The sequence below is a fragment of the Neovison vison genome, chromosome 2 (genome assembly GCF_020171115.1).
Source record: "Neovison vison isolate M4711 chromosome 2, ASM_NN_V1, whole genome shotgun sequence".
In the NCBI taxonomy this organism is placed as follows: domain Eukaryota; kingdom Metazoa; phylum Chordata; class Mammalia; order Carnivora; family Mustelidae; genus Neogale; species Neogale vison.
Window position 1 is genome coordinate 200,064,398 of NC_058092.1, and position 26,377 is coordinate 200,090,774.

Below are 26,377 nucleotides of genomic sequence, written 5' to 3' on the forward strand. Positions count from 1 at the left end.
TTACCCTGATCAAAGACTTTTAGAAATAAAATGGCAGTTTCTTGATCATCCAACACTTGTAATGGCTTTGGATGAATTAAGCCATCAGAAGGCTGCAGACTTTCAAACATGATTCCATAAATCTATCACTTTCAACTGCGTTTGCCTCACCTGGTGATCCCAGCTGGACTCCCAGACAACTGGGAAGAAGGCAAAAAGCATGCTTTCATACCCAAAGTGCTGGCTTTTTCTTAAGTATCAATCAGCTCAGGGGAGCTGAATGTCCTCACACATCCTGATAGCTACCTAAGATTGGGGGAGTTCCCAGTGCAATCCCTCCAAGATTAGGAATTCACATGCATTCAATCAGCTTTTTAACCAATGGGTTGTCTTATAGGGTCATGAAAGGGAATGGGGTACTCATCCTCTGTGCTGGGATTCTGAGGTCCAAATGAGGAATAGCACTTCCGTCTCTTCCCAGAATGGAGCGTATTACTTGAGTATCCCTGCCTGGCCTTCTCTTTCCTCCTACATCCACTCAACCTCCTACTTCCCCACGCAAGGGGGCTGGGGAGGAGTCCCTGATTCAGGCGAGCTTCTGACACACTGCCCCTCTCTGGGTGGAGGAATGCGGTCAAGCCCCTGCTGAAGGCAGTCTCGGTCTTGTACACGTTCCAAGACTGTGCTCTCAGCAAACAGCTGACGAGGGGATGGGCAGTGTGCGCCCCCTCGGGAAGGTCTCATTACCCCGGCTGCTGGGAGTGATACCAACCCTGCTTCCCGGGGAGCTCTGTCTGTGGCCACTCAGGTGCACACTCCTCTTTCATCCTACCTGCAAGGACCACCTCCAGCCATGAAGTGGGGGGCTCCGGGCCACCCTGCTGGGCCTGGGGGAGGCTCCCGAGGAGCAGTGCAACTGATCAGGAAAGCAAAAGGAAGTCCAAGTAGACCTTAGCAGCAGACTACTTTTCTTAGGATAACTTTATCCAGAATAAAGTGAGCATTTTTATCTCTGTCTGACTTGGGCTCATTTTTCGATCGGTTTGGGTTCACAGTGGAGAAAACAAGAGCACTCAAAGCTAGGTCATCCACTGATCTACTGACTGCTTTACAATTTTAGGGACCCCGGTGCCCAGTGGACAAGCCTGTGTGACCTCCCCGTGAAGTGTGGGCAGAGATGACGGAGCTACAGACTGTCTGGAGGCCTCTAGCCAAGACGGCAGAAATCAGATGAATCTCAAAAGGAGCAAGTCATGAGATCCACCCTATCTTGGCCGCTCTGGGAAGAACTGGTTGGAAGTGGCCACCAGATCAAACAGTCTGGAAGAACGCAGCCCAGAGGCACCCCGACAAACTGATCCTATCAGCCTCCTGTCTGGAAGAAGCAGGTTGGAAAGAAAGAATCTTAGTCAAGCCCCCTGCTATGAGACCCGTGGGGAAACCATCACTCAAAGAGGTGTGAAAACTGAGAGCCTTGATTGCTAACTTGGACAGAATGTCCTGCCAACTCCCCTGGGGAGGACAGTTTCACAGGCTGTGGCAGACTGTGTCCCCGAGCCCCTGAGACAATGCCCTCCTGGCTGAGGGGCTCCCATTCCCCTCCTGGTCTCCTTTTCACAGATCATACTGACACCCTTCTCTGGACCTGCGCTGACCCCATCATCCACAGAACAGGTCGCTGACAATTTTTAGGGGCCTTGGAAAGGCTCCCTTTCTTCCAAAACTCTTTCTCATCTGCTCTCCCTGTGTCCCCAGTTCCTTTAACAAAAGATCCTACAATTAAAGCAGCTTAAATTGGAACCATGGGTTACATCCAAAGGAAGGTGCACAGCACATTTCTGATAGGGAAGGCCTTCTGGAATGCAGATATCTATGGAGAGCAGTGTAGAAGGGTCCCCAGCTCAGCCAGAGGTCTGAGAAGGCTGCAGGGACACGGCGCAGGCCAGCCTGAGTTCAAGAGACATACCTTCGCCTTTCTAGTCCCACTGTTCTTCAGGCTGGGCTTAAGCATTCTCTCGGATTACATACACAGATTTTAATCATAGAGAATGTTACCTTTATTTAGTGCCCAAAGACCAAGATTTCTAAAACTTTGGTGTGTAGGGGAATTCACTGGGACTCTTGCTAAAATGAACATTCCCAGGCATCACCCCTAAGCTTCTGATGAGAAATTTGGGGCAGGCTTAGGAATGTGCACAATTGGGGAGCACGTCATTCAAGAAAGCCCGAGGCTCGGGGTCTCGGGATTCTGCTTAGAGAAGCCCAGCCTAGCATGCTCTGAGTAGAGAGGTGAGCACAGAGTCCAAGGAGACATGGGAGATGGGATTCAAGTCACCAGGAGCCAGACCCGGGGGCCTCCATCGCTCATCCAGTCCAGGGCAGGGTCTGGAGTTTGAAACTCAAATAATGCCTCTCTCCCTTTCATCCAGGAAAAAGAAAAGTAACAGCAAAACCTAAGGAGTAAGCCTATCACATGAGTGTTGTTTACAGAAAACTCCAAACAGGCCCCTTTAAATAGCATGTCTCAGGACAGAAGAACACAGTTTTCAAGGAAGTTACTTTCTAAAGAACAGACCATCTGTAATGACTGATGTGTCTCCCCAAATGTCTGACTCAAACTTAGAAACTGGAGAGAATGTGAGCGAGGGACACCGTGCTCCAACAGTGACCTGGTATTTCATGCTCTCCCTCCCTGCACACTGTGTTGCCTTAGAAAGCATCACTGTGCCCCACGCCTTCATCTTGTTATCCACCACCCCCAGCTGGACTGCACCTGTCTTCCTCACTTCTCAGAATCCTTCTGGGCCCACTGTAAGTCACGGTTACTTTGAAAGAACAAATGAATGGAATGAGCACGAGCATTGGTATCAGTGGGTCAAGACCTCCTGAAAGGAACTTGGTCCTGGGATGATGACACAGTTACATTCTGGAAGGCTGGGAAGAGAGGCCAGGGAGGGACCCATCCTAGCCAGTCACCTCCCTTCGTCTGGAAGCCCTGCCCCCAAAGCAATGGGAATGCACCAGTACACCGGACCATTAAGCTTGACTTCTCTGCAAAGTTTGGACACAGGAGTTACGTACTGTGTGTCTGCTATGATTAATCTTATGGCCTTTGAGTTCTTAGTTCATTACAGAATGGAGGCAGAAAGACCCAAGATCTTAAGCAGAAGGCAATTCTTAAGCTCACGGAAACTGAAAGGAGAGGGACAGCCACTGAAAACCCTGGTCCCTGGCATGTATATCTCACTGACTGGCACCCAGGGGCTGCAGGAATCCACACAGCAGACACTGCCCTGCCTCAGTTTCCTTAAGCAGCATCTTGCACAGATCAATAAGAGGGAAAATCAGAGGAGACCAGAGAGGTTGGTGACATGAAATACGCACAAAGAAAGATCCTTAGGGGTGCCTGGGTGGCTCAGTGGGTTGAAGTTTCTGCCTTCAGCTCAGGTCATGATCCCAGGGTCCTGGGATCCAGCCCCGCATCGGGCTCTCTGCTCAGTGGGGAGCCTGCTTACCCCTCCCCTCTCTCTCTGCCTGCCTCTCTGCCTACTTATGATCTCTGTCAAATAAATAAATAAAATCTAAAAAAAAAAAAGAAAGAAAGAAAAAATAATCCTTAAAGAAAATAAAGAGGCGGCAACACTTTTGCTGCAAATTCAAAAATGCATACACTCAGTTCACAGTCCCTTCTTATTCAAGAGGGACAGTTTCTCAAGGAAAAAACTGTTAAAAATGTAGCTGTGTCGCCACTCTTTATAACTGGATCAGCATTCTCAGGGAGGGCAGGGGCAGCCCCAGGGACACACAGAGACTTTCCCTGTCTCTGACCTTCAGAAGTTCGCCTATTGCTTCACTTCCCCCTGTGTCTCCAAGACTCAGGCTAAAGGCATTCTCTCTTGGGGCTCAAACAAAGCCATGCATGCGAGTAAGACCTCCGAATGACCTACAGGGAGCAGCTGATGAGAAACGGAAAAGTTCCAGTTGCATCTATTCCAGGCCACGCTTTTCTTTCGCATCCACTGTAAGACAAATTCTAAAACACAAAGGAAAGCAAAAGAGCAAACAAGCCAACAAACGAAGACCCGGATTAAATAGACTTCCCATTATGACAAGGCAGTTGGAAAAGAAGGTCGCCTTGGGAGATGGAATCTGCTACAGAATACAAAGGCCCAGTGTATGACCCCAAAAGCCATTAGGAAATGCTGAAATGTAGGGCTTGGGAATTGGCGCTCCAGATACAAGGCCGGGTCTACATACTTGTTTGCTTCCACCTTCCACTCCTTGTCGCCGTTAATTAAAATGCCATTTTACCAAAGAGCCTGGGTCACTCATTCTTTCTTTCTTCCCCACCCTCCCCCCACCCCCCACCCCCCACCAAAATACAATCACTGAGCCCTTCTATGTACCATGACCTGTGTCAGGTATGAGGATGCATTTCAGAAGAATCTGGCAGGGTCCCTGGAATCGAGGTTATCCCTAGCTAGGTCCACCATGCCGACCTCAGCTCCTACCATGACCCCCCTGCCCACACACACACACACACACACACACCCCGTCTGGCCCTCACCAACCACAAACATGCAGCCAGCTCTAGCAAGTCGTCTGCATATTCCTCTTCCCTCTTGTCTAACATTTGCTCAGCCTGTTTTTTCTCTTGACATGGCATGGACCACAGCTGTCCTGGTCTCCCTCACCCTGTGGCGCAGTAGAATCCTACAACCTCCAGGTGACCTTCTCATTTCCCCTGAGAATATATGCTTGTCTCTCCTTTACTCCCATGCCAGTGTCACCCGCGTCTATGGCCTGTTCACACTTTTTCTTAGCTATCTCCATAACATCTCTCAGATCCATGCTCTTATCTACATGTTCCTCCTCCAGATGGCGAGGCTGGGGCCCAGAGAAGGGGATCAGACCTCCCCACCCATTCCTCTCTTTAAGGTAGGCGCAGCGATAACGGGCTCATAACCCGGGGCTTAATACATGTGTGTTCAGTTTGATTTCAGTCTCTTAAATTCTTCCAAGACCATGGCAGTCGGAGTGAGGGTAGGCACTCTGAAGAATTGTTTCAAGCGTAGTTTAAATTACACTCCTGTTGTCAATTTGTCCCCTTTGAGGATCTGGACCTGTTGACACTTTCAACATCTTGATATGTGCTTGCTTAATTAAGCAGTAACACTAAATGTTTAGTAAATCTCACTCCTAATTATCTGCTCCGTGTCTCCAGTGAAAAAGGAATTATTTAATCTCTTCCCTTGAAACTTGAAATATGGGTTCCCCGTGGTAGTACTTTCAGATCCAATTATTAAATTCCCTCTAACTTTTTGGGGTTAAGTAGTCAAGTAAGAAATTGTAATTTCATCTTCGCCCCCAAACACTTTTAGGGTAACAGAGTTTTCCATTTGCTTTGTTCACTACCTACATTTAAAGCTTATTTATATAATCTTGAGTCACATAGCCATTTGGCTTATTAAAATATGTTATTTGGGGTCAGACTGAGATACTGATTAAATTGCAGGAGACAGCCTTTGCAAATTGCTTCTATTATTAGCGTTTTCACTGTTAATGAAGACATCTCCATCTGAAAGTATGCAGATTCATTTTGGCTCAGAGTATCAGTCTGCCTCTGAGTCTGTGGGTGGCAGGACTGGGCTGAAAAGCCATCAAGGGTAACTTTTTATGAGGTCTGGGGAATTAAATTTGCTGTCCCTTAAGACCTCACCGGGCAGCTTCATCTCCTTATTGGGTAGTACCCCAAACTTCTACTCATACTCTTTCATTTCCATTCTGATCTGTTGTTTCCATCTGATCAGTTGTTTGGCCAACTGCAACGTTTTTAAATCACAGTGCTGGGTACAAGGCACTCAGGACTCCACCTCCCTGCTATCCCTGGGGTTGAGCTGGACCTTACCTTGTTCTTCACTTCATCATGTCTCACCCACACTGAGGCCCGCATCTGCATCTCACCTGCTCATGATGAATGAGCAAGAAGATGTTACCTACACATGACTGTCATTGGAGCAGAAGACACAAGGCTCACAGGGTCCCTGGGGATCGAGGTGACTGCAGCTGGTCCTCACCTCGACACTGTGCTTCTCTGAATGTCCCACAGACTGACCTTCTGAGGCTCCGGGCAGAAAGCTGCTGTACTTTCTCCCTCCAGTGCTGCCTTCTACTAAGAATATTCTGCTTTGTCTAGACGGCCAATGGGCTGGTCTGGAGGTGTTTGAATCAACACCAACCCAAACTAGCTCTTTCTGTTGCCCCAAATGTTGACTCCATCCCACCCCTGCCTTTAGACATTCTCCCTCCTCCCCACCCCCCATGGTTTCTGCTGCCTGACTCAGAAATCAGTTCTCACTAGCCAGATCAGATAGGGACTTCAGCTCCTCATGCCTGTGTACTTACCAGACAGGGTGGCCTCCAGCCATCTTACTCTCAAACCTAAATGCCTCCTATGGACCAGCTGGGCACCACCCTGCTCATACTACTGAGATAGACCTCTGCGTGCCACCCCAAGCTCTCTTTCTTGCCCACACCCAGTCGGTTACTAAAGACTTCCCATCTGACCTCTCCACGTCCCTCCATTCCTCCTGCCAAATGTCGTCCTCTATCATTCCAAGCCTGGGTAGCTACAAAAGGCTGCCTCCTCCTCCTCTAGTCTGGTTCCCAAATCCATGCCCTGACCAGCCAACACAGGGATCTGTCAGAAGATTCTAATACTTTCTGGGGTTTTCCAAGGGCTAAAGCAGAGATTCCCCCAAACTGCCTGATAATCAAATCACCTAGACTTCATGTTAAATATTCAAATCCCATCCCAGGCCTAGTAGACTGGAATCCCCTGGGGGGGGGCAGATGCTTGGGAATCTTGGGATTGTTACCAGTACAGTAACCTTGGTGATTCTTATCATTTAGAGGAGATTGAGAAGAACAGCCTACAAAATCAAGTGTAAATTCCTTAATATTCAGGACAAGCCCCTCCACCTTCAGCCCTGCCTGACTCCCCCAGTTATCCACAGTTGCCTCTCCCCAGCTCAGACTCCAGACCCATAGTGATAGCCAGCCCACTCTCTTGAGATGCCGCCCCCTCGCGTTTACTGCTGCAGAAATGGCCCTGCCTTCACCCCCATCCTTGGGGGAGCTCCCGTGTGTTGAATGAATGCCCCGTGCACACCGTGTTCATTGCACATACTTTACCCTCTAACATCCTGTTTGTGTATCAGTCACCCCTCCGACAGATCTACCATATGTGTCCCAAGTTTCCAGCAGGGCAGGGACTCAATAAAATGCCCACGGAGTGAAGGGATAAAGGAGCCCACCCAGCGCCGCTGAGCACCGCAGCCCACGCGTGATTCCCCGAGGCAGTGTGATCACTGCGCCCAGCAGAGCTTCCTCCGCCGAACAGATCGCATCTCTGGAGGCCTCCGCTCATGTCCTCATCACACTCTCCCTCTCCTCTAGTCTGAGTCGATCCTTCTGGAAATGAGGTTCCCCAAACTTTCTGTTGGAGTCCCCATTAGTCTCACCAGCGCAGCGCACACGACACAGCCGCCTTCCTTCTCGGGGGCACCGGGCCAGTCTGCACGTGGACGGAAATCACGGCGGTGTCAGCCCTGCAGCGTGGCCCTGCAGACACGGGGCTCATTTGCGGCCCTTGTCACCAAGGTCCTTTCGCAGAGACAGCCTCTCGGCCTCTCGTGGACCATCCCACCGTGCCGGGACTGCGCTTTCCCCGCATGCATTGCTCTGCCGCTTTCCAAACGGAATCTCGCGCTGTTACTTCCCGCCTGTATTTCTGACCTCTCCAGAGTCGTTTTTATTATGTTTTTACCTCCCGCTGACATGAAAAACATTTCCCAGTTTTGCAATTTCTGTAAAGTTCATTAGGGTGCCGTGTGCGCCTTTTTCAATGTCGTTGATTAAACGATTAAATGAAATCAGACCTAACATTGGCCCTCCTGATTTCCACTGAAAGCTTCTCCAAAGGGTTACAGTTCCCTGTGTCACTTAGGACTTTTTGATCCGTTTTCTCTGCAGGTAGGTCTTCGTGCATAACATTCCTTACCTTTCCTTCTACCTCCATGAAATAAAAATAACACCATCAGGTTCATCTGATAGGACAACTTCTCTAAAATAAACTGAGCATGGCTCCAGGGTCCTCTAGAGGGTCATACATTTTCAGTTTTCATTGTTTATCATTTCATTTTGTGCCACTCAGCACCCAACCCTACAGTCAAAAGACCTCCCTCCCATGATCTCACACAGACATGATTTGCAGACAAGCCCCGATTTGTCAATTCCCTATTCTTCAAACTCCGCACTTCTCCATCACGTTTTTCTGACACGCACAGTTAAAACATAAAATGGCAAGTTGTGCTTTGCCTCAAATTCATACAACTTACATTTCTTAGCCACACATTTTCAGCGATGTCTCCGGGGGAAACCGCCATGACAAATCCTTATGTTAGTGCAGATTTTTTCCCAATAACTTGCTATTTATTTTTTTTTTCAGCACATACACATGCTCAAGGACTCACCCCAAATTGGGGGAAACTCAAAAAAAATAGAGAGCAAAATAAACAAATAACACCGCAGATACTGGGATGCGCTGGTTTGGTTTGGTCTTGGGCTTTTTGTTCCTTTTATTACTTGGTATGACATTTATAAAGCATTTTATAAGCACATGGATAGCAAGCCAGACTTTGTCAAGAGCCACCATGTCAGGGACACAGCAGGGATGGGACAGGTTGTGGTTTATGTACGATTCCCTGAACACCCCTTGTAAGTGCATCCCTTCTCCCCTTCAGCAAATTAGATCAAAGCATAAGTGATATGGACTGATGTATGATCACACCCTTGACTCCACTATAACACATATAAACAATTTAAAGACGCTAGACTTCAATCAGCATTCATGAAAATTTAGTTGTGGTGCCACCATGATATCCAGGAGTTTCATGTATTCAACAAGCTGGCAAGTGAGCTTTCCCAGGAATGACCTTTCCAATCGGTAGGCCCACTAGCCATATTTCCATCCCTTTCCTCCTCAGAGGACAGCAACATGTGACCTTTTGTACGTGGTGATCACTCCCAGGTCAGAAAGAACTCCAGCTAAGGAAAGGTCTGATGTCCTGGAGAACGCTAGAGGCTTTGAGACAGGAATTCTGAGGCACCTGCCTAGAAAAGCATATGATGGGATGAAGTTGCCCTAGGTCCTAATCTCCTTACAACTGCGGTGTTTCAAAACGGAAAGCTCTTTGAATATCCACCTGCCGGTTTGTTCATCTCTTCTCTGAGGCACGACTTTTACAGACCAGGAACTTGCAGAAAACCTCAGCCCCCTCCGATAATCTCTTTCTCTGACCTACCTCAAAGGTGCTGCATTGAATCAGGGAGCCAGAAGCCACAAACTTGAAACAAGCTCCAGGTTGCAAACAAGTTTGCTCCTACAAACACCAGACCAGACCAATCAGAGCCACAGTGTACCCCAGCCCTGATCTTACGACTTTGTCCTCTTATTATAATGCTAAAAATCATGGCCAGGGATAGAGACTTAACATGCAAATAAAATGTCAACTGCACCTGTGCACCCAAGTCCCTGTATTTCCCTACCTTTACAGTGCAACATATATACATGACGTCACTCCTTTCCTGCCTCAACTCCTTCAAACACTTGCCCAGCCCTTGCTCAGGGAGGAGTCTGGTATCCCTTTCACTAAGGCTGTCGCCCTCATGCCCAGGCCTAAGCTTGCAGTAAAGGCTATCCACATCAACCTTGGCCTGTGTCTGTTTCTACCTGGTGGTGGGGGGGGGGGTCAGAGAATCCTAAAGTCAGTAACACCTTGGCTAAAAAAAAAAAAAGAAAAAATGAGTAGGAAAGATGGTTTTTAAAACTTTAGACTATCTCTGACAAGTTTCTAGGATGGGTTTTATTATTATTATTATTATTAAGACTAATTTTTTTAGGGGCGCCTGGGTGGCTCAGTGGGTTGGGCCTCTGCCTTCCGCAGGGGTCGTGATCCCGGAGTCCTGGGATTAAGCCCCAAGTCAGGCTCTCTGCTCAGCGGGGGGCCTGCTTTCCCCTCTCTCTGCCTCTGCCTGCCACTCTGCCTACTTGTGATCTCTCTCTGTCAAATAAATAAATAAAATCTTAAGAAAAAAAAAAAGACTAATTTTTTTAGAGCAGTTTTAGGTTCAGAGCAAAATTGAGGGGAGGGTACAGAGATCTCCCATACCTCCAGCCCCTACATATGCACAGCCTCCCCCACTGTGAACACCCCCACCAGAGGGATGCATTCGGTACAACAGATGAAACTACAATGACACATCATAATGACCCAGAGTACATCATTTACCTTAGGGTTCACTCTTGGTGTGGTAAATTCTACAGGTCTGGACAAATTAGTAATGACACGTGTCCACCATTATCATATCATACAGAATGTTTTCACTGCTGCAAAAATTCTCTGTGTTCCACCTGTTCACCCCTTCCTCCCCCAAACCTCTGGCAACCACGGATCTTTGTACTGTCTCCATAGTTTTGCCTTTTCCAGAATGACATATGGTTGGAATCACACAGTATGCATGCAGCTTTTCAGACTGGCTTCATTCACTGCACAGAAAGCATTTAAGGTCCCTCCATGTCTTCATGGCTCGATAGCTCATTTCTTTAGAATGAATTTTTTAAAGTGTTTTAAGAAATTTAAAAAGGAAAAGGTAAATTACTAAGAGCCATTGGCAGGTCAATCCCACTTGCTTTTCTGATAGGTTTACTAGCGGGGATCATGAAAAAGTCACAGATATCTCAAAGCTGGTTTTTCAGTAGAGAACGGACCATCAGTAGCAGTGGCCATGTGAGCTATGTGGGAAATATGGTCAAGAAAAAAGCCCAGATGGTAAAATTAAAATTCCTAGCGCTGTTAACAAAGAGTACAGGTAGATGACTCACTTCCCCCAAAGTCCTGGTCAATGCAATAAGGTTAGCTAAAACAGTAACATATCAATTTGCAGACATTCTTGAGAAGCAACTGAAAAAGTCTATATTCAAAAAAAATAAGTCACTATGTTGCCAAATGCAAGCCAACAACTTTTCTATACATCAGTAATAACCAATTTAAAAGAGGTATGTGTGTGTGTGTGTGTGTGTGTGTGCATGAAAGGAGAAGGGATAGATCCTATTTACAAGTGTGCAATACTTAGAAATAAACATACTAAAAATATTCCAGACTCATGTTAAGATAACTTTTACTGAAAGACTTAAAAAAAAAAAAACCCACCCTGCATGCATGAAGGAATATACTAGTTCTGTGGATAGGAACATTTAAAATCATAAAGACATTGGGCATCTGAGTAGCTAAGTAGGTTCAGCATCGGACTTCTGATTTTGGCTTAGGTCACGATCTCAGGTCTTAAGCCCCACACTGGGCTCTACACTAGGAGTGGAACCTGATTAAGATCCTCTCTCTTTCTCCCTCCCCTTCCGCCCCACTTTCTAAAAAAAAAAAAAAAATGAAAAAGAAAAAATCATAAAGACCATGCCAAAGTAATTTATAAAGTCAATTAAATTCCAATAAAATCAAACCCCAACATAATTTCTACAAAACTATGTAAGATCAGCTGATGGAAAAACTAAACGAGACTAGGCAAAACATTTATTTAAAAAATAATGAGATTTGCCCTATTCTCTAATAATTAAAATAGTGCTTTATCTGTGAGTAAGGAGTTTGCATTTAAATGTAGGAATTTTGCTCATGACATCGTAGCATTTCAAAATAGGGAAATTTTATCTGTTCAATAGATAATGTAGGGACAAAAAGACGGCCATTTGGAAACAAAAAGTTAGTTAATTATTCCACACTTTATACGAAAATGGATTTCAGGGGTGCCTGGGTGGCTCATTCATTGAGCATGTGCCTTCCACTCAGCTCATAATCCCAGGGTCCCGGGATCGAGCTCCGCATGGGGCTCCCTGCTCAGTGGGAAGCCTGCTTCTCCCTCTCACATTCTCCCTGCTTGTGTTCCCTCTCTCGCTGTCTCTCTGTCAAATAAATAAAATCTTTCCAAAAAATGGATTCTAAAGAGATAAAGGAGTAAAACTTTCTTTTAATCCTTTAAAAATATTAAAGAAAAATACAGAAAATACTTTTGTCAGCATGGGTGGGAAATACCTTCCCAGATAATATATGAAATCAAGGTTCCATGTGCAATTTATTGAATAAATTATATCTCAGTTAAAAAAAAACTGAAAACAGGAATACCATAAAGGGAAAAAGAAACCTGGTAAATTTGACAAAATAAATATCTTGAAAATGTAAAATATCCATGTGGTTAAAAAAAATAAAGTGTAAAGGTAAGTAACAAATAGGAAGAAAATTTTGTACCACACATAACAGCTAAAGAATTAATGATCAGAAAAAAATATATATGTATGAAAAAGACAGCAAGCAAGTGAAAAATAGGCAAAGGTTAGGGACAGGCAATTGACAGAAAACTTTTTTTTAAAGGTTTATGTATTTATTTTTAAAGAGAGAAACAGAGAGAGTGAGAGAGAGCACAAGTGGAAGGGACACAGAGAGAGCGAGAAAGAGAATCCCAAGCAGACTCCATGCTGAGTGCAGAGCCCACAACCTCAGACAAACAAGGGGCTCAGCCCCACAACCTGAGACAAAACCAAGAGTCAGACACTTGACTGACTGTGGCACCAGGAGCCCCAACAGAAGAAGTTTTCTTAAACAGTCAATAAACATATGATGAGATGTTCAACCTCACTAATAATTGAATACGATAATTAAAATTAAATTGTATTGAATATAATAATCGAAATTAAAACAACAATGAAATATTCTTTTTCCCATCACCAGGATAAATAATGAAAAAGATTAATAATATCCATCGATAATGAGGCTTCAGGGAAATAGACCCTATCATGCAATGATGGTCAGAGTATAAATTTGTAAAATCTTTTTGGAGAGCATATGGGCATTGTCTATTAAAAATTTAAATATGCATGGCCTTAGGCCTAGCAATTCTCTTTCCAGGAATTCAAAAGACACACTTGAAAATGTGTAGAAGGATGTTCATTGAAGCACTTGTTATGTTAATGAAAAATTGGGCGTTTCTGACACTTCATCACTAGAGGGATGATGGCAGTTTGGTGTTGTCTGACTATGTAATATCACTTACAAAAAAGAGCACAAATAACATCATCAGCAATACTTATAAGGCATGAATTGTGGTGTCATTGGAATATATGTGTGGAGGCAGGCACGAATGTCCACAGAAGAGGGACCTGATGAAGGCAGACCACACCATGGACAATGATTACCTCTGGGGAAAGCAGTGCCCCTGAGGATGTTAGGATGTAATCTCAGTGGGCTAGCATGCACAAAGAAGAAGAAGGATAGACAAGCGCCTCGAATGAGATGTACAATTGGAATAGGCCAAGGAAAAAGAGATAACTTCTCCCAGAAAAGGTGACATTATCGACCAAGTCTTGCCTCCCTCATGTATTGGTAGCAAGAAGTGCTATCAAAGAGCATTTCATTCATTCACAAGCCAACCTCCTTTTGCAACGGTGAGATGAGAAGACACGGTGTGTCAACCATTCTTCTGGGACTTGACAGTGGAAGACCAGCAATTTTATCTCACATTGAGAACAATGCAAGAAAGAGAGTGTGACAGTCTGTGGTCAAGGGCAGGGGACAGGGGTAGTGTTAAAAGCATTCCCGATGGGTACTTGGGTGGCTCAGTGGATTAAGCCTCTGATTTCAGCTCAGGGTCCTGGGATCAAGCCCCACATCGGGTTCTCTGCTCAGCGGGGAGCCTGCTTCCCCCACCCCCTGCCTGCTTCTCTGCCTACTTGTGACGTCTCTCTGTCAAATAAATAAATAAAAGTATTCCCAAGAAAATTGCCCTGCTCCTGTGAATGGCTTGAGAAGCCTTCAGGAAGGAGAGCAAAGTGAGTTCTTTAGAACAGAGGGACTCCGGAGCCCAGAGGAGGAAAGGCGCTTACTCCAAAAACACTTGTGGGAATTGCTATTCAGTGTTATAGCCCAAAAGTATTTGCCCACAGGACTTTTCATTGTGTTTGTTTTTGTTCTGGTGTTCCATATAACAATTATTAATGTGAGGTGAAGATTTAAGAAAATAAGGCTCCTGGAAATGAGCAAGGAAAAGGGCCTGGGGAAATGGTGCCCCGGGAAGTTTGAGCCAGGGGCCTCTTCCCTGCCTTGGGCCTTGCGGAGAAGGACAGTGAGCCAAGCCTTCCACACTCTCCCCCCAGCCTGGGACAGACATGTTCCAACCTAAACAAGCCAGTCTGCTTTCAGGTCATTTATGTAGAGTCATCTTTTCTTAACCTTCCTGGTGTAGTCCCCTTGAAGCCTACGTGGAATATTCTGGAAGGTATGGTCATCACTTTCTAAGGTTTCTGATCATCCCGTTGAAAAACCACAGCCCTTCCCAGAGGCTGAAACAGTGCGAGGAGCAGGAGGCTCTGAGTTAGGGCAGAGGCAGCTGGGGAGGCCCAGCTCTGCTGTGAGATTAGAACCACTTCCAGGGCCTGTGGGGGATGAGCGTGAGACCGACAGAAAGACAAGAGAAAGAGGAAGTGAAGGGAAGGGGAAGGAGGAGGGGAAGGAAGAATCAGAAATGGGAGGTCCAGGAGATGGAAAGAAAAGGAGAGGAAGAAGAAAAAAGAGGTTCAGAGAGTGGGAACAGGAAGGAGGGAGGGAGGAAGGGGATTAGGGGGAAGAGGGGGAAGGAGGGCAAGGGTCTGTATTGCGAGTGAAACCTTATGATCTACCTCAGGTTTGGGGAGCAAGTACCTAAGTAAATGTTCTAGAAGGAACCCACCTTCACTCCATGAAAGTAGATTCACATTAAATGTGAAAAGTGCAGATAATGGCACTTGAAGGCAAGGAAATTCTCATCTATTCTAATTGGCACAGAGTCCTTACTACCAAGAGATGTAGTGTACAGTTCCAGAATATATTGTGACATAAACATAAAAAGGACACGTATAAAATCTTGTTTCAGAGCCAAGTGATATTCAGAGTGAATTCCCTCCTTGGCCCTTGGTCATCTGATGCATTTTTCTGTTTTCTGTGCCAAAAGATATATTTATACTAATAGTCATTTGTTTTCTTGAATGAATTTGCTTGGGGAGAAAAAATACACATTTCAGATAATGCATCATTCCCTGCTTAAGAACATTATAATGAGGAAACTCCAAAGGCAAATAAAGTTGTACTAACCACTCTCTCCATAAATTATCTGCTTTAACACGTCCCTTATTCATACAGGATATTAAAAATACTTCTTCTTCCATTAAAAAAAAAAACCTTCACAACTGAGTTTTATCCTTTAAAAAAAAAAAAGCTTATCAAAGCCACATCACTAATGCCTTTACTATTATATTACATGTATACAATAAAATTAGATTTTTTCTCACACTTGAAACCATCAGCTTTACTTTGTGATCCTCTTAATCCTGTACCAGACCAAATTCAAGTTCAAAGCAATCAAAAATGTAATATTTAGCACACCATAACTAGTCTTACTAAAACAGTAGAACATTTGTGATAAAAAACAATGATAACCTTCGAATGTGGGGCTTGGTAGATAAGATGTTCCAGAACATGGGTGATACCTCCTATCTTTCTCCAGGAAGAGTGGGCTACCTCTGGTCCTTTGCCCACTTTTGGATGAATTTCTCAGTGAGATGTTGCCAGGGGCTTGGATCAGTTCCTCTGGGCAGCAGATCAGAGCCACCAGCATGCCCTGCTCCCAGGCCTGGAAACTGACATCAGGATTTCCCTACTCAGTCCTCCCACTCCAGCCCGAGCAACCAAGGCCACACGGATCTGAGCTGGAGGCAAAGCACACACACAGCCAGTCCAATCTTTTAGACATAAAGGTTTTTGCCCAGGGCCATGTTGGGCAGGATGGGGCCAGGCACTTGCTAGCCCCAGTGTCCAAGGAAAGATCTATCCTCATCCCCAAGCCTAGCTCACGTGGCTATGGCCCACAGAGGCCATGAAGATGCATTCTAGCCCAGCAGAGCCATCTGGGGGCCCCTATCTCACCAATTAGAGGAAGGACCACTAATCTGTGCCCCCCTTGTCTCCCCAAAGAGCAGAGGGGCCCTTACCTCTCATTTCCGTCGCTGAGGAACCATTGGACCAGGCGGTCCACTTATTCCTGTGCTTGCTGATTTCCTGGACTTTGCAGACGTAATGCCCTTGATCTGCTGGCCGGAGGGTCAAAACAGAGAGCGTGTAGAGTGCCCCGCGCCTCTCCTCCAGGAGGCACAGCCTCTGCCGGAAGGCACTACGGCTGTAATTCCCGTAGTACTGCACCACCCGGAGTTTGGTCATCTTAACCATCAAGGCTTCCTGGGCGTTGGGGCGTGCGAAGAACCAGCGCACGGCCAGCAAGCTGTCCTTCCGTCTCTTCTGGGAGACATGGCAGAGAAGAGTGGCGTTTTCCCCCTCCAGGTAGTCAACCACAGGCCCCGGGGACACGGTGACATTGAGGGCCCCACACACCTCTGCAGAGAAAAAAGGAAGATGATGAGCATGGCCACCGCCTTTCTCTGGAAGGACACATTGTCCATCTTTTCTCCAGGAGCCATCTGCATGGCCAGAGGGGCAGGCCACCCTGATCCCCTCTACGCTCCCTCTGTGCCTTTGTGGTGGACAGGAGGAGCCCTTCTGGAGCATGGCAGGGACAGGGGGTTTCTGTGGGCTCCCACATCCTCATCCATGGGACAGCCCCATCCACATGAAAAGCCCCCGGCCACTTGGCCCAGACATAGTTGAAAATGTTCTTCAATTAGTTGGTGACATTCAACACTTGGGAAATTTCACATAAAGATTTGGGGTTTTGGAATCCTTTAAACATTTCCAGAGCACGTCCCATCCACCAGCCTGCCTCCCAGGGTCCACTTCTGATCAGTTTCATCGCCTGCCTGAGACAGCAATGTTGTGGGTCCAGAGCTGCACTTCCAAGTCCCTTGCCCTGTCTCAGTGATTTCCACTGTAACCAAGGCAGAGCATCAGTGCTGGTCAGGCAGACATTGAACCAGGACCAAAGAGCTGGAACAGCAGAGGTTTCTCGGTGTCTTACTCTAAGTCTTTTGTAGACTTTGGGTCCATGGTCTCAGAGCTACAGTACAGGAACAAAGAATGAAGGAACCCAGGAACAGAGAGGAGGGAGAGAACCCCCCAGCAACTCAGAAGATGCTCCAAAATTCCAGATCTGTCTACTCCTTCCTGTCCTTTGTTTTTTGCTTTAGATCCACTCCAAGGTCTGCCCCTCCTGAATTGCCCTTCTGCCCCCCAAGCTGATCTTGGAGGGAGCCACCCCAACACCCACCCAAAGCAGCCAGACCAGCAGACCTCACACAGAGGCCTCCCCCCTGAAGACTCACTACATGGTGACAACAGGGACTGAGCCGTGTGGCCGTCCTGCCTTGGAGCTCACCGCTGGAGCCATCAGCTGGCAGGTGGAACCCAGAGGCTGTTTCCGAACAGGATGCACAGAACCTGACGGCCAATGCGTCTTTACCCCGGGTCCCCCATCCTCCCTCTGCACTGCCAGCTGCCGAATCCCTGCCTGCCCCACCACACCAGCAGGAGGCCCTGGGGTCATCTGGAGCCATGGCTCTCAGCCCCAAATGTCACCTCTGATCACATGAAGGGGCTTGGGTCCTGATGTGAGGGTCAGCAAAAGCTCTGAACTCTGGCCAACGCTGCAGGTGAGCAAGGAGGAAGGATGAAAAAGTGATCAGGAAAGACCGGAACCTTCCACTGGGAAGAGGCCATGAGTCAACAAGGTGAGGCCCTGTGTCTGTCGGGGTGGGAAAGGGTCCCGAGAAAAATATTCTTCACAGTAGACGTCCAGGCTTCTACTTCCTCCTAAATGACTTCCACTGTTGAGTTCATAAATTGCATATGTTCAGAGATAGGATGGAAGGGTCCACTTCCTCTCATTTTCTTTCCCAGCTCTCAGAAGCCAGGCCCACCAGGACACTCCAGCACACTCCAAGGTCCATCCTTAATCACCTCCATTAAGTACCTCTTGCCACGTAAGGTAACATTCACAGGTTCCAGGAGGTAGGACACAGACCTCGTCGGGGGCCATCATTCAGTTTTCCCACATCCTGATAATCTCTCGTTACCTTGAAAAACAAACGGTTATAAACTCACAAGAAAAAGGTTGGTGCTGGGCTGGACTGTCCTTGTGGAAAAGAATGAGACTGTCTCTGTCTATGGCCACAAAGGACAAAGTCAGCCCTGGGACATACTTGGGGAACAAAGAGCATCAGCAACTAAGGAAAGTGCTGGTTCTCTAGTAACTATCTCCCTGTGACAGAAAGTGCTCATATAGGACAAAAGAAGAGGAAATGCTCCCGCTGTCTCCCCTGCATCTCGCGTATCTGCCCTACACCTAGCCCAAACGTGGTATTAAATTAGTCCTAGTCCCTCCAGACTGCTAAGGCCCTGTCTGAAGTCCCCACGGGCCACAGCAGGGACACCAGGCTGACCCACTCCGGCAGCTGCCCCGGGGATCGGGGATCGGCAGACAGAGAGCTAGTGGCAGCTGGCTTCCAGAACTGAAGCCCAGCTTTACCCACCCCCAAGGGCCCCCCCGCTGGAGTCAAGCAGAGAACTGGGGAAGGCAGGAAATTGAAACAAGATGGGTGGGATGAGCGAGCCCAGACCCCACACCCCAGTCTCCTCCCATTAACGCTGGGTGAAGAAGGGATTATTTATAGTGACTGAAACCAGGAGAATGTGCCAAGTGCTCCATCCCCATGGGAGGCCAGATTCCATCCTGGAGGCAAACGAGTAACCCTTCCACTTCTGCAGCTCAGACCAGGAGTCGGCAGCTCCCTGGAAAGCCAGTGATGAACCATCTGCCTAAAAGGACCCCTCCCTTTCTCTTTACCAGGGCACCTCTCCGCCTTCATTTAGCTCTATAGCCTCTTACAAATGGGCCAAGCAGGCTTCTCCCAGCAACGTGCAAAGACCCTAATGTGCTCCCAAATTCATATGTTGGAAGCCCGAATCCCCACTCCTCAGAATGTGACTGTCTTTGGAGATAGGACCTTTCTAGGGATGATTAAGTTAAAATGAAGCTATTAGAGAGAGCCTTCATCCAACATGCACGATGTCCTTATAAGAAGAAGTCTGGACACGGACACGTGGACGCCCAGAAGTCTGCCCATGTGAGGACAGAGGGAGCACATGGCCATCTGCAAGCCAAATAGGGAGCCTCGAGAGAAACCAACCCTCCCGACACCTTGAACTCACACTTCAAGCCTCCAGGACTGCAGGGAACAAATGTGTGAGGTTCCTGGCACTTTGTTCTGACAACCCTAGCAAGCCATACAACCTTGCTGATAGGAAGGCTCGTTTTGGCCACACGCCTGTCACCAACCGATATTTACACCCACCGTCAGCCCAAAACCATGAGTGACTGAAATTCAAGGCCAAGGGCCCCTCAGAGAGGTAAAGCTTTGCTAGAGAACACAGGCTCTCAGTTGTCTCCAGGCCTGCGATGAGCCTTCCTTGAAAGCCAGGTGTTCCCAGTAGCACCCTTTCTTTGGCACTGGCTGGTTGAAACCCAGCAAACAAGTTCCTGTGCCGGCCTGAGGGGGGAGGGAGAAAAGTGCAGTTTGAGGCCCCAGTGCCTAGCCGATGCCAGCTGAGCTGGATATTTAGTTAAATAGTAGAAGAGACAGCATCACTCGGCATCTGCCTCACGGCAACCAGCAGACCACCCCCCCACCCCACCGCCACCACGCTCAGCAGAGGACACAGTAGGTGGGAGTCAGGAGGGTAGGAAGCAAGGGCAACACCAACCAACGTATGGAGTCAGGCTGGCCAGAAGGCAGTGCCCGTGGGAGTCCAGGCCTTTCTCTTCTGGATCTGTCATTCAGACAGATACATACATACACCCACCTTGCAGGGCAGAGGGGTAAGCCAAGCAAACAAGGACCAAGCCAGCTCAAGACCGGTGGATGTGTGTCACCCTCCAAGCAGGGCAGTCTCCCCTCTCCTGGCCTAAGTTGGAGAATTGTCAAAAATTCTCACCCAGAGTAGAACTGAATCTCTTCCTTTGTGACCCTGCATTGCAGGGAACTGAGATGGGAGGTAGATTCCCCAACCTCCCCCCTGCCACCCCACACCCCACCCCGCCCCAGGCTCCTCTGTGCCCAGGGTTCCCACTTCCTCCAGCTTCTGTCCCAGCCTTTGCTTTGTTCACTTAATCACGCAACAAATACTTCCTGAGCAACAGCCTTGAGCCAGTCACTGCCCAAAGAAGACAACATTCCTAACCTCATGGACCTGAGGGTCCAGTGGGCAAGACAGACGATGCCAGGGGAAAACGACACAGGAGGAATGACAAACAGTGTCACATGGTACAGAGAAAAGTTGCAAGGCTTTTAAAAATCAGGGAAGGTCCTGATCTGGACTGTGGGGTCAGGGAAGGAGACTCTTGGGACGTGACCATGAGCTAAATGCTGAGGTGGGGTTAATGACATAAAATTCAGGAGAGCAGGGGAACCTGTGTGGTTCAGTGAGTTAAGCATGTGCATTCAGCTCAGATCATGACCCCAAGTTCCTGGGATCGAGACCCACATTCAGCTGCCTGCTTCTCCCTCTACCTCTGCCTGCCACTCCCCCTACTTGTGCGTGCTCTCTCTCTCTCCTTGTCAAATAAATAAGTAAATAAATAATTTTTTTTTAATTCAGGAGAATAGAAAGGAGTGACCTTCTTGGGAGAGAGGGAGTGCCACCTGTGCAAAGACCCTGAGGCACAAGGAAGGTAGTGCAGGGCAGAGGGAGAAAGCACAGCGTCACCTGGTGAAGGGCACTACACAATGGCCCAGAAAGCCACCGGGCCTGCCGGTAGATCTCAGGAGGGAACTTTCTACTCCAATAAGGACCCCTCTGAGGCCAGTTCTTAAAGGAGGAATACGACAACATGGGCAGGGAAGAGGCTGAATGAAACAGAGCAAACGGGATTCTGGCCACAAGGATCCTTCCCCCAAGTGGGCTGGGCACTGGGATTCTCACGGCCCAGCCTTTCGCAGAGGCTTAATGGGGCTGGGCAGAGAGCTGGGGGTTGGCTGGGGTTCAGCCAACCCCAGCTGGGAGAGCTGGGGTTCAATAGAGCAGGGCTGGAAACTTGATGCTATTAGGTATGAGGCCCTAAGAACCTCAGTTTCCTCCTCTGAAAATCTAGAAAATGATGCCTGGCAAGGTGAGTGTCAGCTCCAATGAGGAAACACCTTCAAATACTAATATTCGTCTTAAGCTCTGAAAGCCAGGCAAGAGAACGCAACAGAGAGCGACGCGTGCCAACCTGTGAGCAAAGCGGGTTTCCGGGGTGTGTGAGATCCACAGTCATCCAGGGCACTGCACTGGCAGGGACCCACTGCTTGGTTCCATCTCTGTTGTCACTCTCTAGACATTTTGAATCAGGGACCACACATTTTCATGTTGCACTGAATCCTACAATCTATGAATTAAATTCCTGCGGAGAGGATTTCTGGGGTCTAACCCTCTTGCTCCATTTTGTATACTGTCGTGAGAAGGACTAATGCAGTGCTGAAAACGCTATACATCCTTGTACCAAAGTACATCCCTGTACCAAACAGTATACAACCTACTCATCTAGTATAAAGTCTGGGCCTATACCTCCAGCCCTGGCCATGCAGTGGAGGAGGGCAATTTCCAGCTGCAGGGAATTGTAGGACTTCTAACAGAAACAAGGCACCCACATGGCCTGGGACCCAGACAGGGCTAGGGCCACCAGCGATGTGTTGGTGACTCTGTGCCCCACGCTCCTTCTCTGTCCTGGAAAAACGGCTCCCACTCGCTCAGATCATTCCTCTCACTGCTGCCCTGAATTTTATGCCTTTAACTCCAGCTCAGCCTTCAGGGCCCCAGGGTCTCCTTCTTCCCTGACCCCACTCGGCCAGAGGTTTCTGCATTTGGAGCACTGGGTGTGGTGCATAAACAATAAATTTTGGAACACTGAAAAAAAAAATTTAAACAAACAAACAAAAATAATGCAAACGGAAGGTACCAATCAGCAGCAAAAATCTCATTCTTATCAAAACGATAGCCTGAACTCCTGGCAAATAGAACTCTGAAAGAAATACAATTGTATTATTTAAAAGCACATGGCACTGGGAGCCTGTATGTATCATGCCCCAAGCAGAGGCGCTACCAGACCCAGCCTATGGGCTGTGGCATTCACATTATCCCATCCCCCGAAAATAGCTGTCATCCGGGACAAACACAAGACCCTAACCAATGACAAAAGCTACCACGAGCTGCGTGTGAACTCCAGGTCAGGCGTTGTTCCAAGCACTTTAGGTTTATCTGGCTGATTGATCCTTATATCATGTTTATCCTCATCTTCTGAAGACACTAAGCCCACTGGTCAAGCACACAGAACTCAGCAGAGCTGGAATTTGAACACAGGCCATCTGGCTTCGAAGCAATTCTCAACCACCACTCCGGACCACAGCTTGGTCTTTAAAAAATATTTTGCCCCTCGGTTTCCTTTCCTGTAAAATGAAGGGTTGGATCAGGTGATGGCTAAGGTACCCCTCTGCCCCCAAATCAAGAAGTAGGAAAGTGCAGCGGCTAAGAGTCGGGACCTATGTGTAAGGCGGCTCTCTGCCAGGTCCGCCGTGGGGGATCGTGGCCAGGGGTCGTGGGCAAATGCTCAGCAGGCATTCAGCCTGTGCCACATAAGCAGGACTGTCGCGATGAGCCACCACATGGCCTTGGGCACAGCCAGGGCAGACTCTAAAGGACCCCAAATCGCAGCTCTCAAGCCTCTTGACGTCTCCTGAAAACATAAAAATGTCCTGGACTACACCCCCGCCCCTGGCAAAGTCACTCTCTGGGGATGCCCTCCTTGATAACACCCGTGATCAGGAAGGTGGTCGGGGAGCCTGGGGGGTGAGGTTGGGGACCATGGGCCTCCTGTTTGCTGCTGGCTACTCCACCAGAGCTGTCCTGGTCCAACCACCCCAATCAACGCCCCAGTTAAACCTCCAGTTACAGTTGGTCAAGACAATGACAAGGATGACAAAAGCATTTCCCACAGCACCGATTTCAGATTCCCCAGAAAACCGGGCTGCTCTGGTCGCCAGGGGACAACCGGTGAATTTCTGCCCACTGTGATCCAAGTTCTTCCTGCTCAGACTCTGACCTATGCTGGCTCAGATGCCAGGTCCTCCACTTGGTAGCTGTGCCACCCTTGGAAAATCACTTAATTCTGAGCATCAGCTTCCTTATTGACTAAACACACCTTCGATGGAATGAGCAAAGGCTAGCACCAGGCTCCTGGGGTTCAAATCCCTGCTCCACAACTCAAAAGACCTGTAACTTAAGCCAAGCTGATTTCTGGGCCTGGGCCTCAGTTTCCTCATTTATAAAATGGGCATATTAACAGCATCTCCTTCAGAGGTTACTGGCAAATTGAGTTAATGTTTTCAAAGCAGCTGGATATATATATTTGATTTTTGTCGTGATTAATTTAAAGTGCTGCTGTGATTAAATGAGATCATGTGTAGCGGGACACCTGGCACCCAACAGGCACCCAGGAAATGTAAGAGCTATCAAAACAGTCATTATTAACTATTATTCTAGCCAACATGGGCTTTCCAGCTCCGAGGCAGGCGGGCAGGGCTCGGGGAATCAACTTAGAAACGAGAGCAGCAACCCCAAGAGAGAGGCGGCAGTGCAGGTAGGGGCTTTCCTAAAGCAGGGTGCTCCGGGAAAGGGTCCCACTTCTTCCAGGCGCCGACACGGCGTCTCGCTCGGCCTGCTCTCGCAAGCCTCCCGCGGACAAGCCCCGCGTTGCCGGGGCACATCCAGCCTCTCCGAAAACTCTCCGCAGAAGTAGAGGAAAGTTGCTGCTAGTCCAACCTGCCAACTGTTGTTGGTCCTGGCTGTCCTGGAGAAAGCAAGCAAGCAAACTAACAGCTAGGGCCGGCGCGCCCCTGCTTCAGTCTAGCCCCCTAAGGCCCGGCCCCGGGAAGGCGCGGGGGCTGTGGCGAGTGCCCGCGTAGCCCCGGGGCCCTGGCGGAGGCGGGAAGGGGCCCCGCACCGCGGCCGCGGGGAGCCGGGAAGGCGCCGCCGCGCTCCGCGGGGCTGGCTCGGCTACAGCTACCCGCGGAACCCTGGCCCAGCCGGGCGCGGACGGGGAGGGGGCGGCCTGGGAGGCGGCAGGGCCTCCCCGCCAGGCCCCCGGCCCAGAGCTCAGGCCTCCCCGGCGCGGGCTGCCCTCGCCCCACCCGCGCGCCCCGGCCCCGCCGTGCTTACCCGGGGCCGGAGCCCGCGCCAGCAGCACGGCCGCCGCCAGCGCCAGGAGCCGCATCTCCCCGCCGCCGCCCGGCGCTGTGACGCCCCAGCAGCGCCGCCGCCCGCCCGGCCCCGCCGCTAGCCCTCCCCGTGCCGCGCCCGCCCCCGGCCCGGGCCCCGGCCCCGGCCCGCCCCTCCCGCTGGCCCCGGGCTGTTGGGTGCCGCGTGACGCAGTGGGCCAGGAGGGCCCCCTGCCATGGGCTTGCCCAGCGACCTGTGGCCGGCTCCTTGTCGCCACCCCCACTTCACAGATGAGAAAACTGAGGTTCTGAGAGGGGATCGCTGGACGCTGGGAAGACACAGATGGAGTGGGCTTCGCGGTCCCTTTGCATCACCCACGGTTATTACTACGGGGAAAGGTGCTTGAAGTTTGGGGCTGTTGGGACAGGGGGTGGGGGGTTGCAGCCACCAAATGAGGTGGCTGCTGGGACCTGAGGCTAACCGGATTCCCAGCGTCTTTCCACAGCGAGTCAAGGGGTAGCTGAGGGAGGAAAAAGCCCTCTTCCGCTGACCTGAGCTGGGTGTGGGGGATGTCAGGAATGAGCTGGAAAATCCTGGAGAACTGAGAGAGTCCACAACAGGTAAGTTCAGAGTGTGTGTGGACGCTGTTAAAACCAATGACCACTCAGAGTCCATTCAGCCACAGCCTGGGCTAAGTACTTTGTGCCATGTTACTGAATCCTGGCACTTTAAGACCCCCGGGACAGTTCCTTAATCTCCATGCCTCCATTTGTTCCATCTGTGCAATGGGGAAATAGGCACATCCATCATGGGGTGTTTGATATCAAGTGCGACAGCTCCAGTTAAGGCACAGTCCCTGGCCCCTGGCCCATGAATGTCAGCTATCATTGCAATTGTCATTATAGATAACGAAGCTGAGTCAGAAAGACGAAAAGAGCTGACTCGGTCACACAGCGAGGGAATGGGGACAAGGTCCCTCAGCCCAGGTCACTCTGAGCCAATACCGGTCTACTCGCCGTGGTTCTAAACTTGGGGTCTGAGCCCAACTGGTATGTTTAGTCCAGTATCTCTAGACCAAGAACAGTATATATTAGCTATGTTCTCTATGTGTCTGTCAAGGGCGGTCTTTGTGGGGAAAAGGTGGGTCCTGCTTGGCAGTGGACCCCTACAGAAGAACACGGTCCCCACCCCTTCCCTGTAAGGGCAGAAGAGGGATGGGGAAAGTGTGGAGAGAGAGGTGGTGGTGCCCCCTGGTGCTGAGCCACAAGGCCTGTCCCAGAGGGACCATCCACAGCCCCAGTGGGTACAAGACCAGTGGGTACAAGCCTTTGTGATCTTTCCAAATCCTAGACACTTCATGGGGCCCCTGGTCCCCAAGGGCTTTTCTAGCTGGGAGACGGTTCCATAGAGCAGGCCCCTGCAGTGACTGGGCCCACCGTCAAGGTAGCCAGACTGGAGGGAGCGGCCCCCCCACTGCTGAAATGTCCCGAGCACTCGGTGGTAAGCTGGCTGCAAGATCTCTGGGTCTGAAGCCAAGGACAAGAAAGAAGGAAGGACGAGAACTTGTGTCCACCTGGATCCATCACCCCAAGCAAATATTCCTAGGAGGCTTCCAGACCAGAGCTTGGTAAGTAAGTAAGCCTTGTTCCCCCTCCCTGTGAAGTCCCAGGCTCCATTTTTCAGATTAGTAAACTCAGGCTCAAAGAGGACTGCAGACCTGCCCAGGGCTCTGTGGGCCCCCAAGTGTCTGACATGGGACCCTGCCTTTCTGTCGCAAGAAGTATGTTGGCTCTGAAAGCCAACCAGCACCTGACCCTGGGTCACAGTGCGGGGTCCTTTGGCGATGTAATATCTCTGCACTTTACTTTCCAGATGAAGGCGACGTATGTAAAATGGCATGTCCACGTGACCGTCCAGGATGTGGACAGTGAGCTAAGGGGGTGGCAGGACTGCTCGGTGTCTGCCGTGACCTCCCTTCACACTTCGTGCTTGCAATTTACTCTTCTAGTCGATGGAAAGTAAAAGGAGCCCTTTATACCTGTTGG

At 49.1% G+C, this 26,377-nt stretch overlaps 1 protein-coding gene across 1 annotated transcript in view; it reads right to left on the reverse strand.

Annotated features, from left to right (window-relative positions):
• The window catches only part of VSTM4 (V-set and transmembrane domain containing 4), a 97,999-nt gene extending 73,612 nt beyond the window's left edge, over positions 1-24,387 (reverse strand). Inside the window, exons 1-2 of the mRNA XM_044240006.1 lie at positions 24,333-24,387; positions 16,127-16,525 (exon numbers count right to left, since the gene is read on the reverse strand). Coding sequence (XP_044095941.1) covers positions 16,127-16,525; positions 24,333-24,387 — 454 coding nt within the window. The remainder of the gene's footprint in view (positions 1-16,126; positions 16,526-24,332) is intronic.
• Positions 24,388-26,377: the final 1,990 nt, after the last annotated feature.